The sequence below is a fragment of the Rhinolophus ferrumequinum genome, chromosome 19 (genome assembly GCF_004115265.2).
Source record: "Rhinolophus ferrumequinum isolate MPI-CBG mRhiFer1 chromosome 19, mRhiFer1_v1.p, whole genome shotgun sequence".
NCBI classification, from domain to species: domain Eukaryota; kingdom Metazoa; phylum Chordata; class Mammalia; order Chiroptera; family Rhinolophidae; genus Rhinolophus; species Rhinolophus ferrumequinum.
Genome location: NC_046302.1, coordinates 7,158,631 through 7,174,697, shown reverse-complemented (window position 1 = coordinate 7,174,697; position 16,067 = coordinate 7,158,631). Strand labels below are relative to the sequence as shown.

General features: G+C 35.8%; 2 protein-coding genes across 2 annotated transcripts in view; one reads left to right on the top strand and one right to left on the bottom strand.

Moving 5' to 3' along the window:
* PIEZO2 (piezo type mechanosensitive ion channel component 2) overlaps positions 1–16,067 on the bottom strand; it is a 430,456-nt gene that overhangs the window by 246,867 nt on the left and 167,522 nt on the right. The window lies entirely within an intron of this gene.
* Positions 13,945–14,976, top strand: LOC117011833 (histone H3.3A-like). Its single transcript, XM_033087550.1, has one exon. It carries the CDS (start codon positions 14,049–14,051, stop codon positions 14,457–14,459), a length of 411 nt encoding a protein of 136 aa, XP_032943441.1. The 5' UTR covers positions 13,945–14,048; the 3' UTR covers positions 14,460–14,976.

The following is a 16,067-nucleotide window of genomic DNA, read 5'->3' as shown; positions in this document are numbered from 1 at the left end:
GAAGGAGGCAGCTTCCTTTGGACCCAAACGCTTTCCAACTGTATCCTTGAAAGACAACAAATTTTTAAAGATGTCACGAAAAATGTATTGGATGACTAGGATTGAAGCAGGAGTATAGTTTTATTAAATCTTATGAAAACAAAGGAAAAAATATATTTTTTTTATTGAAGAAGCAGGGATTGAACTCAATTTATATTGTTCAGAGTTCTAAAATATTGGCTTCACTCCACATATTTTAATGAGGGTTAATATTGAAAATAAATAATAGGTTACAGTTTAACTCCAGCTGGGGGGTTAGCATAGACAAACCCACTTTGTTTTCTGTTGTAAATTAATGTGCTGTACATAATGAGACTGGAGAAAGGTTAATAGATAGCATATTAGTCATTTTGTCACTTAAAAATTGTGTCTACTATGTACCAGATACCTTGCTTAAAGCTGAAGGTAAGGCAGAAGCACACTTCTTTAAAGATCACAACTTAATGGAAGAGGAGGCATAACAACGGAATGAAACACAAGGAGTGAGGAACATGCATACTGTGAAAACTAACTCATAATAGTTTTTCATTGCAGCTGAGCACTCTCATCGTCAACTGAATATTGTTTATATCTTCAGCTACTTCTTTTCAACCTAAGTTACTGTAAATGCAGCATTATCTATCACTAATACCCTGATAACATTCACATCTGTGTCTCCAAGAAGATGTCTTTTCTGAACCAGAGATCCATTTACACAATGACCTATTGGACGTTTCCACTTATAGCCCCACAGACGGATCGATCTCAGGATTTCAAACACTAAATTGACACACATCTTCCCTTCTCCCTCTCTCTCCTTCCCACCCCTATGCCAAATAGTGGTCCTTAGACTGTTCAAATGGTGTTTCTATTCCTTGAGTCAGCCTCTCTTTCTTATTCCTCCACATTTAATTAGACAATAAATCATATTTCTTGAAGCACCTCTTCTAAAATTCCTCTGCAATCTCCTCAGTTCAGGTTCTCATCACTTTTCACCCAAGAGTTCTTTGACTGGTCTTTTTGCTGCCATTGCCTCAATCGCTCATCCCATGCGTACACATAGCCACACAAAAATTTACACTGAGGCCAGAATGATCTTTCTAAAACTAATTTGCTCAAGTTCCTACCACTACTTAAAATCTGTAGCTCCCGTCAGCTATGGGCTAAATAAGTTCTAAACACCTATTAATGATACCCAAGACCTTCCAAGTACCTGAATTATTTTCCAGGTCCCACAGCTAGAGGAATTCTCCAATCATTCTCCGGGGACCACTTTACCTCACAATTATCTATATGACAGCTTCATCATGTATTACTGCTGGGCTCTATTTATATACCTACCTCTTATCTTAGACATGGAACTCCCCAGGGCAAGGGACCATATGTACTCATCTGTGACTCCCTGAGGCTGGCGCACTTCTTGGTACATAGTATGTCCAAATATTCAATAAATATTTGTTGAATAAATCAATGAGGATAATATAAGATATGAAACTATCTCAAAAATGTTATCTAATTTGGTCTTCAGAGTAGCTCTTGAGGCAAGTAATCATGATCTTAAGGACCTGTAATCAGAACCAACATCTACTGCACTGATCCCTCCACTCTTCTTCATTAGAGCCCTAAAACAAATAATGAGGAAAAAATTCCAATTTGTTTCAACTATGGCCATTGATTTTTTCAAAACATTTTTCTTATTAAAGTATAATTTACATAAATTAAAATTCGTAATGAGATATCACCTCACCCCAGTCAGAATGGCCATCATCAACAAGACTAATAGTAACAAGTGTTGGAGAGGCTGTGGGGAAAAAGGAACCCTCATCCACTGTTGGTGGGAATGCAGATTGATGCAGTCGCTAAGGAAGACAGTGTGGAGGTTCCTCAAAAAGTTAAGAATAGAATTACCATATGACCCAGCAATCCCTCTCCTGGGTATCTACCCAAAAAATCTGAAAACATTTATCCATAAAGATAAGTGTGCTCCAATGTTCATTGCAGCGTTGTTTACGGTGGCCAAGACATGGAAACAACCAAAATGTCCTTCGATAGATGAATGGATAAAGAAGTTGTGGTATATATACACAATGGAATACTATTCTGCCATAAGAAAAGAAATACTGCCATTTGCGACACCATGAGTGGATCTTGAGATTATTAAGCTAAGTGAAATAAGTCAGACAGAAAAAGTCGAGAACCATATGATTTCACTGATATGTGGGATATAAAACTGAAAGCAACAAAGGAACAACACAAAGAAACAAAAACTGATAGACACAGACAATAGTTTAGTGGTTACCAGAGGGTAAGGGGGGAGGGAGGTGGTAGATGAGGGCAAAGCAGATCAAACATATGGTGATGGAAGGAGAACTGACTCTGGGTGGTGAACACACAATATGATATATAGATGATGTATTACAGAATTGTACATCTGAAACCTATGTAACTTTACTAACCATTGTCACCCCAATAAACTTTAATTCTTAAAGAGAAAAAAGTATAATTTACATAAATTCAAATTCACTGGATTTTGTGTATAATTTTCAAGTTCTGAGAAATGCATATAGTCATATAACCACCACTTCTGTCAAGACACAGAGCAGTTCCATCAGCCCCAAATTCCCCAGGGAACTTTGCAGTCAACCACTGCCCTGATTCCCCAGCCACTGGTGACCAATGATCTATTCCCTGTCCTTGGAGTTTGAACTATTCCAGAATAGATATGTGTAATCCTATAGTATGTAATATTCTGAGACTGGCTTGTTGCACTGAGTATAATGCATTTGAGATTCAGTGTTGCTATTGTGTGTATCAGTAGTTTGTTACTTTTTGTGACTAACATTCCATCCAGGGACCACAGTTTGTTTATACATTCACCAGCCAAAACACATTTGTTTTTTTTTTTTTTTCCAGTTTGGGGCAATAACAAATAAAGGTGCTGTAAACATTTGCTTACAGATTTTTATGTGAACATAAATTTTTATTTCACTTGATAAAATATCCAATAGTGCAATTGCTGAGTTGAATAGGAAATATATTTAACTGTATAATATACCGCCAAACACTTTCTCAAAGTGGCTATACAGTTTTGTATTCCCACCAGCAAAGTATTCGAATTGCAGTTATTTCACTTCTCCACATCTTCATTAAAACTTGGAATTATCTGTTTCTTCTTCCCTTCCTCCTCCTCCTTCTTTTGCCATTCTAAGAGGTCTATAATAGTAATATCATGTTTTTAATTAGGAACTGCCCTAATGACTAATGATATCAAGTATATTCTCATGTGTTTATTTTTCACTGTATATCTTCTTTAGCAATGTGAATGCTCAAATTTTTTGCTCATTTTTTTAAATTGAGAGTTTAGGATTGAGTTTTGAGAGTTCTTCGTATGTTCTGGATACAAGTCCTTTATCAGATGTGATTTACAAATATTGTCTTCCAATCTGTGGTTAGCCTTTTTATTGTCTCAGTAAATTTTGGGAAGTTCTTAATGTTGATGAAGTCCAATTTATCATTCTTTTTCTCTTATGAATCATGCTTTTAGTGTCATAGTTAAGAAAACTGTTGTCTATCCCAAGACCAAAAAGATCCTATATTTTTGTAAGAGTTTTATGGTTTTAACTTTTACATTTAGGTCTGTGGTACATTTTGAGTTATTTTTTTGTATGTGGTATAAGGTAAGGATTAAAGTCCTCCTGCTTCTTATTTCATTTTTAAAATATTGATACCCAATTGTTCTATCTTCATTTGTTGAAAAAAAAAAGTGTGTGTGTGTGTGTGTGTGTGTGTGTGTGTGTGTGTGTGGTCTATCCAATATATTGACTATGTCCTCAGTGAGGGGAAGAAGGGTCATATCCTCCAAAAAGTCTTTTTTTCTTTACAAAATTGTTTTTTGTGTCTCTGTTGAAAATCAACTGACCATGTATGTATGGGTCTTTTTCTGGACCCTCTTATTCAGTTACATTAATCTATATGTCTGACTTTTCATCAATAGAAAACTGGCTTGATTATAGTTGTTTTGTAGTTTTCTGATCACCTCCTATTCACCACCATTGGTGAGGAAGGAATCATCTGCCCTAAATACTATAAGGTGGGCAAACACACAAAACCAGACAGGCAAGACTGGAAGCACTTTTTTCAGTCATATATACTCAAAACCCTGGGAAGGAGGATACCACATGCCATGCAGGGCCACATGGGGTTGCACTAGGAACAGAGTGAATGAGCAGGGCTGGGGGAGGCAGGCTTTGGAATATAAGAAGATAGGGTAGCCCCTGGTTACCATAGGAGGATGTAAGTGGCGTGTTTGAATGATTTTGTGGGCTAACAGGGAATCAACAAACGAAGCCTGTTAGGTTAAAGAAGGGTGCAGAGCAGCTGATCCAGCTGACAGGAGAACTAGGGCACATATCTGGTGAGAGCAGGGGAGCTCAGTTTGGCCTTTGCATTCCTATGAGGCTCAAAGATGTCAAGGAAGCACATAAAATTTTAGTCCTTATACTACATAAGTAAGTCTTGAAATCATATACTGTAAATATTTAAACTTTTGTTTTTGTTTTTAAAGTTATTTTGGCCATTCGAGTCCCTTTGTTTTATACACACACATACACACACACACACACACACACACACACACACAAACACACACATAGTATATTAGAATCAGCTAGTTGATTTTTATAAAAATGCCCTGCTGGCATTCTGGCTAGAATTGTACTGAATTTATAGGTCAGTATGAAGAGAAATGATATTTGAACAATAGTGAGATATCACTATTTTGTCCAATCTATGAACAAAATATATGTCTCCATTTGTTTAGATTTGGCTTAATTTATTTCAGCAGCATGTGGAAATTGCATGTGTTTTGTTAGATTTATATCAAAGTATTTCCTGGTTTTGGTGCTATTGTAAATAGTATTTTTTTAAATTTCTATTTCTAATTGTTGATTGGTCGTATATAGAAACACAATTGATTTTTTTCTATGTTGAACTTGTATCATGCATTCTCAATTTATTGGAATTTTCTACACAATGTCTCTTTTTTATATATATACACGTACTTCACATGGCAAAGATGCTGCTTAATCAGAAAACAAAAATGAACAACAGGAAAACAATAATGTGGTGACTTCAATGAGTTTTCATTAGGTTCCTCAAATGCTACTTGAAGACAGATTTTGTTTTGACTCGCAATCAGCTATAGAGAGAACGGGAATTCAGTGGAGCTGTTGACTCATCCACACAGGCCTCTGGTGGATGGCAAACAGTGATCACTGAGGCATGACAGCATGCAGAGCCCGGAGCCAACTGAAAGCCTTGTGAGAGAATGGGAACAACCTGGAATCAAGTGCGTCTGTTTCTTACATCTTGGAAAGGAGCCCATCTAGCAGTTTATAAGGCACATGCTAGATGCCTGAAACACTGAGCCAACTAGTCACATTTCCTGGTCAACACCTTGTTCTCCAGGTACCTAGTGCTTGGGGTAGGGGAATGGGGGCAGGAGCAATCCAAGACTCCAGCCATCTAGAGAGAGAATTCCCTCTGGCAGCATAGTCACTAAAGGAAGGAAGAAAGAAGAGAGGTGGAGGAGGAAGAGGAGGAGGAGGAGGAGGAGGAGGAGGAGGAGGAGGAGGAGGAGGAGGAAGAGGAAGAGCCTTTTCTCATCCTGCTGTATATTCATTTATTTTCAAGAAATAAAATTTTTTGTTGTTTTCCACATCTTCAAAACCAATCAAGTATTCATGACCCTAGCTTTCCTCTATAGCTGACACATACTAGAACAGGTGAGTCATGAGAGCAACTAAAACAATCTAATAGGGCCCCTCCTCTGTGGATTATTTGGCAGAGCAGATAAGAAAATATGAAACAGTCCAGAAAGTTATGCTTCACCCTCTGACTCCATCCTCTGTACTGGGAGAATGGCAGAAATACACCTTTGTTTGCTTTACTTAAGTAACCAAACATGAAAGCTGTCTTTAGAATTTCCAGAGATGTCTTATATTCATAAATGGATATATAAGTGTGGTTGTTGAGAAAATGTTTGGCTGTAAGTGCCTGAACCTGGGGGCATACAGGAAAGAGGTCATCTCCAGGAGCTTAGAAATAGGAAAAGTAAGCTACAGTATGGTTGTCTCAGCCTGGGTTCCCCAGAAAGTAGACCCTGTGGGACTTAATTCGGGATGTAACCTTAAGAAACAAGAGTGAAGAGGAGGAAGTTGAAGGAGGGAGATGGGGAAATCCCTGCAGCATGTACTAGACAGTTTACCTCAGGCTGCCAGTAATTACTGCACCTCACAGAACTGTCTTTCAAGAGGTCCTCTAAGTAATTGTTTCTCAGGACAATCCATCTTGGATGAGAGGGAGTCAAACCTATCCTCCAGCTCCCAACTTCTTCTGACAGAAGGTTCATCCCATGAGATAGCAGTTCCCCCATCCTCTGTGTGACAAGCCTCATCTCCCCGTGTATCCCAGCATCTCATGCCTCTGTATCAACAGGAGAAACTTCAGGCAGAAGAGTGGGACCCAGTGTGAGTGACTGCCTGTAGCGAGTGGCTTACAGCCCCCATGGAACTAGTTGCCACAATGATGGCTGTGGCTAACACAAGATCTGAAGCAACACATAAGTGTCTGACACAGAAGGAAACAGAACCGCTTAGGATGCTGTTGTCTTTTTCTCTCATTGTTCTCTCCTTATGATTCCCTATCAGTAATGTTGCCCTTTACCTCCCCCAAGGAGTGAAAACGTAATGGGATGAAGTGTATATGTTAGGTTCATTGAAATTCTCCTAGTGCTGCAGATATTTACTTCAAATATTGTGACTATTCAATAGAAGAGGAAAAGGATAAAAGGAAAAGAGAGAAGGGACAAGGAAGAAGGGATAGGAAGAAAAAAGAGAAGAGAAGGGAGAAAGCTCAAAAAAGAAGAAAGGAGACAAAGGAGAGCTGAAAGGGATGTGAGAGCTTGCTTTATTTTAAAAGCTCTAGAACACGTCCTTAGATTACATTTCATGGTGGAACTGAAATTTGCAGGTTTAGACAGAAAGATTTTCTAGAAATTGAGTCCAAACTAAATCAGACTAAGGTCAGCCATAATTCCTATGGACAAAGGGACCAGGCAGGAGGAAGAGCCAGTTTGGGGTCTAGTAGGAGCCAGGAGACGAGAGTGAAGGGACAGCACTGAAATCTCTCCTGTGATGGCTTGGAGGCCTCTGCCTGGGATGCCCAATGGAAGTTATTTATTCTAACTTTTCCTCTCTTTCTTAACTGTTATCTGGGGAGCCTCAAGTGAGAAGGATATAAACACAATCACTAGAATAAACGTACTTGTATTTGAGTGTTTTCTTTCAATCTACTTAACATTTCAGCTCTATAAACTATATAAAGTGTGTGTTTTGGAAGCAAACTAACCCTAATATTGAAGCTCTATACAAGGATACTTCTATATAGAGGATCGCTGCCATATATATATATATATTTTTTTTTTTTTTTTTTTTTTGCTATGGCCCGCACATCTAAAATTTAAAGCATAGCTGATTTCATTATTTCATTTCTACCTTCTTGGATTAAGTTTTTCTTAGCAATTATTACCATTAGACTATAATAAAGCTGTTATTTATATGTCTTCCACATTATAGAATATCAGCTGTTCAAGAGCAAGGATTCAAGCTTTTGTTGTTGTGTTCAAGCTACTATCAGCATCTAAAACAGTGCCTAACACAATGTGTTAATAAATATTTGGGGTTTTTTCTTAATTAAATTTATTGGGGGTAACAATTGTTAGTAAAATTACATATGTTCCAAGTGTACAATTCTGTAAAACATCATCTATATATCACATTGTGTGTTCACCACCCAGAGTCAGTTCTCCTTCCATCACCATATATTTGTCCCCCTTTACCCTCTTCTACTATCTCCCCTCCCCCCTTACCCTCTGGTAACCACTAAATTATTGTCTGTGTTTATGAGTTTTTGTTTTTTTATTTCTTGTCTTGTTCATTTGTTGCTTTCAGTTTTATATGCCACGTATCACCGAAGTCATATAGTTCTCAACTTTTTTTGTCTGACTTATTTCACTTAGCATAATAATCTCAACATCCATCCATGTTGTCGCAAATGGCAGTATTTCATCTTTTCTTATGGCAGAGTAGTATTCCATTGTGTATTTATACCATATCTTCTTTATCCAATCATCTATCCAAGGACACTTTGGTTGTTTCCATGTCTTGGCCACCATAAATAAAGCTGCAATGAACATTGGAGCACATATATCTTTATGGATAAATGTTTTCAGATTTTTGGGGTAGATACCCAGGAGAGGGATTGCTGGGTCATATGTTAATTCTTATGAATTTGACTCCAAAGGCAAAGGAAGTAAAAGCTAAAATAAGTGAATGGGACTATATCAAACTAAAAAGCTTCTGCACAGCAAAAGAAACAATCAATAAAACAGAGGCAACCAACCAAATAGGAGAAGATATTTGCAAACAACGCCTCCAATAAGGGACTAATATCCAAAATATATGAGGAACTCATACAACTCAACAACAAAAAGACAAAGAATCCAATTTAAAAAATGGACAGAGGACCTGACTAGACATTTCTTCAAAGAGGACATACAGATGGCCAATAGACATAATGAAAAAATGCTCAACATCAACAATCATCAGAGAAATGCAAATAAAACCACAATGAGATATCACCTCACCCCAGTCAGAATGGCTATCATCAACAAGACAAATAGTAACAAGTGCTGGAGAGTCTGTGGAGAAAACGGACCCTTATACACTGTTGGTGGGAATGCAGATTGGTGCAGCCGCTAAGGAAGGCAGTGTGGCGGTTCCTCAAAAAAAATAAATATTTGTTGAATGAATAGACCTGAGCTGTGCTTTCCATGACTCTGACATTCTTGGGTATGGGGGAGGAGTGCACCCTCTCTCTGTTTGTTTAAATTAAGCATCCATCATTATTTCATAGAATTCAGGTATGAGGCCTTCAGTGACTTGGCTACCTGGAAATGAGTTTTCATCTGATGAGTCTTACCAAAATCCAGTTCTATGTTCTCAACAAATTCCAAGGTGCTTATAATAATACCCCTTGGTTTCACTCAAATAGAAACAAAAAGTCTACTTTTCCCAGAAGTGCATTTGTGTACTTCAGGCAGCCTATCGAAGTGTTAAGGCTATAAAAATGTAGACAAAACCTAGGGAATAAATTTGGTCACTCTGACTTTAAAACATAAATAAAAATACCAAGTCTATGACAATTGTATGTTATTGAGCATGAAGTTTACTGGCATAGTTAGTAAAAAGAAAATTATAAAATTGTATCATTATTGAGAAAGTTTAATTCTGACTGAAACCCAAGAATACATGATAATTCCAAAAGTGAAATAAATGCCAGTTACTATTGACAATGTCTATCGATAACTAAAGCAGAGAACACAATATTTTTTGTCAACGTAAGAGCTATTAATTATTCAATATTAGTGAGATTCTTATTATTGTATTTTACTAGCCTATTGATTCAAATTTTAAAGAATGAAGTAGTGAGTCAAAGAACTGTTTTAAATGGAACATGCATTTTGTTTTGTTTTCAAAATCTTCATAGTAAAATTGTACGTGCACCTGTATCTGAATTAATGGAAAGGGTAAGTCATTTTATAGCGATTTCATCAGAAACTTTACATCCTGTCTTTATTTTAAGCTTAAAAGCAGATTCTTAAATAATTATTTAAGTTTCTGATTACTTAATTGTTTAGATCGAGGGAAATGACACTTGCCCAAGTTCATTACTAGTATTTCAGAAGATCACATGTATATAACGCATTGCAGGTATAGTTGTCATAAGGTGTCTTGTGAAATATCCACACAGAAATAAAGAATAAATTCTTTAAATTTATAATGAAGACTCTGCATCTCACTTTGTCAATGCCTCAGGACCACCTGTGCATACCAACTCTTGCTGCGAGACATCTGATCAGTTCATATGCTTCCTTTTATTTCATGAAGTCACAATGTCGGCTGAGGAATAGTGACTTGTCAAACAGCACAGTCTCAAAAGATTTTTAGACTTAGACAAGAGCCTCTGATTTAAATTATAGATCCAGTATAACAGGCATCTACATCTCTTTTCAGTAGAATATTCCTTTGACACACTTTCAATAAAGTCATATAAATGACATAAACTTTGATCTCATTACAAAGAATTTTATGTTAATGTATTGTATCACAGGTACTAAAAAAATAAAGAGATGACTCTAATGTCACAAAATATTTATTGTTTCCTGCAATATTTCCAGGTTCAGATCACCTTGAATTTATTTTATATATCGATAATTTTTAATATTTGTAAAAGTCCAAAAATTATCAAATTGAAGTAAATCAAGCTTTTTACAGCTTTGGAATATTTGAGACCATAAAGCTCTAAGCTTGATCTTATAGAAAATAGGTTCTGTTTTTCATCTTTTTATTGAAATTAGAAAATCTTAAAAATCTCACACCAATATAGTATATACTTGAAATATTAACATCAATTTTATTCAACCAAATGCTCTACAACTCATTTAAAATATTTAAAATACAGTTTTAAAAATTTAGCTGTATGGTATCAAGAAGCAAAACTTTTTATATGTTCAGTTTCTAAGATTTGTTTTCAAGAAACACTTATGGCCAGACTCTACAACAGACTCTAGTCTAAAATCTATTTTTTTTAATACTATTGCTTATCTTCATTCAAAACCAAAACAGTAATTACAAGTGAAGAGTTCCATTTCCAGCCCTAAGAAATTCATTTATAGACGCAGTATATCTAACATTTCAGGTGACTTCAAGAAGCAATAGAGTAGTAGCAATTATACTGCTGTGGCTACAAAAAATGAATTTTCTAACTTTATGGTGAGCATCTATTTTTACTTGATTGGCTTTTATGGATTAACTGTGTGTTCATTTGATCTTCCTTAATTGATGACTTAGACTAGAAAAAGTCCCCTAACCCTAACTTTAAAATTATATTCTCAATTTTTTTCAAAAAAATATTATTAGGTGAGTATTTACTAGATGTCCTAGTGCAGTCTTTGCAATCTGCTCTCTCAGAGACCTGGGGAAAGTCACGTTAACTACCGTGTTTCCCCAAAAATAAGACGTAGCCGGACAATCAGCTCTTATGCATCTTTTGGAGCAAAAATTAATATAAGACCCCGTCTTATTTATATTATTTTATATTATGTTATTTATATTAAAGACCCGGTCTTTATAATATAATATAATATAATATAATATAATATAATATAATATAATATAATATAATATAGGGTCTTATATTAAATTTGCTCCAAAAGACGCATTAGAGTTGATTTTCCGGCTAGGTCTTACTTTCGGGGAAACATGTACTAAGTCTCTGCTTATCCCTGAACTGAAAAGAACTGCTGCATAATCTATAACATTCCATTTTGCAGAAGAGCCCATTATTCTGTGGTACCGACATTTCAAAGTGAGTCAGCACGTATACAATATAATCCCCATGATAGTCCCATTCAGAACGCTGCTTCCACTTAGCTTCTTGAGTTCACCATGAACACGGGCAGTTCTGCACTCTTCACTTAGATTTCCTGATCCAGTGCCATGGAGTGAATTTGAATTCAGTAGAGGATTTTTTTTCATGATTGATATAAGGCCACACATATCCAACCTTAAATGTAAAAGTCAGTATGGCTAGATGGCTGTTATTTCTGGGAGGAAATATATTTAAACAAATAACAAAGAAATAGACACAGGGACTTTCCCTAGAGATCCATTAATGAAAACTCCTCACAACCAAACATCAACATGGCGAGTGTTGGCTTTCCCTGGAGGATGTGTATAAATGCAGGTGAACTGCTGCACTCCTTAGGCTATGGGGAAAGCCATCCAGAAACACCCTGATTCTTACAACATCCACACATTTTATTTGTTTGTTTATTTATTTATTTATTTAGTCCAAGTACCTAAGACTGAAGACTATAATAACTAGGACAATAAACTCTTTATATTATGGGCTTATCTCCGAAATTGCAACTGACTTAGAATTCCTTCTAGATGCTCTGTTCAACTAAGGGACCTCAAAAGGACTGTGAAAGAATCACATCCCAAGATCTTTGCAGCAGGTAAAATATGCAATATTTGCCCTCTGCCCCTGTCATGTATCTCCCCTCTGCTTGCCCACAGCTTTTCTTTGGGGCTCACTGCCCTCCTGTTCCCCATAGCGTTTTCTTTGTATGCATTTTCAATTTTCTCACAGTGCTCCTGTGAGTGAAGAAATGTCAAGACTGGGAGTCAAGAAGCTGCACAGAAGATTCACTCCTTGTTCCTCTGTTTGGGATTCATGGTTAATTTCCATCCAGTTTCTGCAGTTATGATGGTTTCTCTGCAATCTTTCCATCAGTTCAGGTGACCTCATTTTATTTTGTTCTAGAACTACCCTCTCTTGTTTCATAAAGTTGTGCTACATTACCCATCCTTCTTGTCCCTTTCCTTTCTCCATAGACACACTTTCAGTAGCCACACTGAGATACAGTATCATCTCAATTTTGGACTTGTAATTCCACCCTCAACATATATCCGTCATTGAACCTCTTTAAATGGAAGGGTTTTTTCTAGTGATCGCATCATATGACTACATGTTAGTAATATAAGGGATTATTTTGCCCACTAAGCTACCGTGTTTCTCCAAAAATAAGACCGGGTCTTATATTAATTTTTGCTCCAAAAGTTGTATTAGGGCGTATTTTCAGAGGATGTCTTATTTTTTCATGTACAACAATCTACATTTGTTCAAATACAATCATGTCATCTTCTTCTGGAACATTGTCATAATGTACTAAATGCATCTGTCTGGCTGACAATCTTAACTGGGGCTTATTTTCGGGGTAGGTCTTATTTTCAGGGAAACATGGTATTAACTGATACTATTTGTTGTTAACAACCAGGAAAGCTCCATTCTATCATGAAATGCAAACACCTGTATCACCTTAGGAACTGTCAAATATTAGAATTGGCTCTGGAGCTATAAACATACTCATAAATATTCCTATAATCAAGATTAAATAAAAATATTCTTAGAAAGAAGCAGTTTACTGTGAGATAATTGGACAGCCATTAAAATAGTAGCCATAAATAATAAAATTTATGGACTAAAAGCAATATTCCTGTATCTCTACCTATAGTCTAATCAAAGAATTTCACCAAATACATATCAAATTTAAAGTCAAGGTCTTGACCAGATGCATAGTATCTAGAAAAAAATCAAAGATGGTTTTCCATGTTAATTGTTTACACTATATAGCAATAATATAAAAATTTAATTTATTTTCTACATTTATCTTCTGTTTATTCCAAATAGCACAAATAGATTTGTACTGACGTAATTCATGGGAAAATGATAGATTAAAAACACATAGAAATTAAAGGTGAGCTGAGTCTGAAAATATGTGGTATAATATTACCTTTACCAGAAGCCATTTGTCTATTTTATGGTTTTGTATTGAGACATATACATAGTTATATGCCTTACTCTGAAATGAAAATGACGCCAATTTAGACTATTATCATTTGCGTTTTGAAGTCCACTAAGATCTATATTTTCTACTTGCATTGTTTTCAGACTTGTCCAAAATCTTACCAAATTAAACCTGAAATTTCACAATAAAAGGAAAGAGAAGGGGGGACAGAATGAAGAAGAAAGAACAGGAGAAATCGATGTATTAACGAAACAGACTGCACAAGGTACCTAAGAAGCCAACTGTCTGCCAGACTTCAGAGAAGAGAGCCTGTGCATGAGCAAGCTCACCTATCAAAGGGAGGATTATTTAATGATGGTGATAGGAAAACAGTAGCCATTTGGGAGCGAAAACCCACTCTCCAAAGTTTCTAAGCAAAAGAAACTCCAGTGTTCGCAGCCGCCGCCGCGCCGCCGTCGCTCTCTAACGCCAGCGCCGCCTCTAGCTCGCCGAGCTCCAGCCGAAGGAGAAGCGGGGTAAGTAAGGAGGTCTCTATACCATGGCTCGTACAAAGCAGACTGCTCGCAAACCTACCGGTGGTAAAGCACCCAGGAAGCAACTGACTACAAAAGCCGCTCGCAAGAGTGCGCCCTCTACTGGAGGGGTGAAGAAACCTCATCGTTACAGGCCTGGTACCGTGGCACTCCGTGAAATTAGACGTTATCAGAAGTCCACTGAACTTCTGATTCGCAAACTTCCCTTCCAGCGTCTGGTGCGAGAAATTGCTCAGGACTTCAAAACAGATCTGCGCTTTCAGAGTGCAGCTATTGGTGCTTTGCAGGAGGCAAGTGAGGCCTATCTGGTTGGCCTTTTTGAAGATACCAACCTGTGTGCTATCCATGCCAAACGTGTAACAATTATGCCAAAAGACATCCAGCTAGCACGCCGCATACGTGGAGAACGTGCTTAAGAATCCACTATGATGGGAAACATTTCATTCTTTAAAAAAAAAAAAAAAATTCTCTTCTTCCTGTTATTGGTAGTTCTGAATGTTAGTTATTTTTTTTTCCATGGGGTCAAAAGGTACCTAATTATATGATTGCAAGTGGAAAAATAGGGGACAGAAATCAGGTATTGGCAGTTTTTCCATTTTCATTTGTGTGTGAATTTTTAATATAAATGTGGGGACAAAGCATTAATGCAAGTCAAAAGTTTCAGTGAACAAGTTTCAGCAGTTCAACTTTATAACAATTATAAATAAACCTGTTAAATTTTTCTGGACAATGCCAGCATTTGGATTTTTTTAAAACAAGTAAATTTCTTATTGATGGCAACTAAATGGTGTTTGTAGCATTTTTATCATACAGTAGATTCCATCCATTTGCTATACTTTTCTAACTGAGTTGTCCTACATGCAAGTACATGTTTTTAATGTTGTCTGTCTTCTGTGCTGTTCCTGTAAGTTTGCTATTAAAATACATTAAACTTAAAAAAAAAGAAACTCCAGATGAATTAAAGAGTTGCATATATATCATATATATTAAATTATAAAAATACAACAAAAAGAGTACAATATATGTAAATTTACAGCACTGAAGCGATAAGAAAAATTAGAAATGATGGATTTTAATAATAAAAATGAAAAAATTCAATGCAATAAAAATTAATAAAAGTCAAATTTAAAAATTAACCTTGTAAAATATATTTACAAAGTATAATATGACAAATTATATGAGCATATCTTCCACAAAAATAAATATAAATAGTAAACATAATGAAAATGTTTGCTTTCATCTAGTTATAGAAAAAGCATTGGTTATTTAAAATCTACCAAAGTTATAAAAATGCTTTATTCAAATGCTGATGACACTTCAGTAAATATGGTATACTTTTTAGATTCTTTTTTCCTTTGTTGAAATGAAATTCATATACCATATAATTAACTATTGGTAAATTAACAATTCAGTGGCATTTACTATATTCACAATGTTATACGACCACCACCTCTTCTAGTTCCAAAATATTTTTATCACCCAAGAAGAACATATTAGATACTCATTAGATAGTCAATCCCCATTGTTTCTTCCTCACAACCTCTGGCAACCACAAATCTGCTTTTTATCTCTTTGGATTTGCTTAGTATATAGTATTTGGATTTGCTTAATATTATATATAATATTATATAAATGGAATCATATAATATTGGAACTTTTGTATCAGGCTTCTGTATGTAGCATCATGTTTTCAAGGTTAAACCACGTTGTAGCCCAAATCAACTTCATTCCCTTTTCTGGCTGAATAATATATATATAATAATATATATATGTTGGTGCAAAAGTAATTGCCGTGTTTGTAATTATTAACCTTTTAAACTGCAATTACTTTTGCATCAATCTAATATATACACATATATGTATATATATACACATATATGTATACATATGTATGTATATATACTCATACATGTGTGTGCATGTGTGTATATATATACGTGTATATATACAGATATATATGTGTGTGTGTGTATTATACCACATATACCACATTTTGTTTATCCATTCCTGCTTTGATGGATATT

What these genes read in the sequence shown, in the direction of transcription:
- LOC117011833 (XM_033087550.1), top strand. Translation starts at nt 14,049, where the DNA reads ATGGCTCGTACAAAGCAGACTGCTCGCAAACCTACCGGTGGTAAAGCA.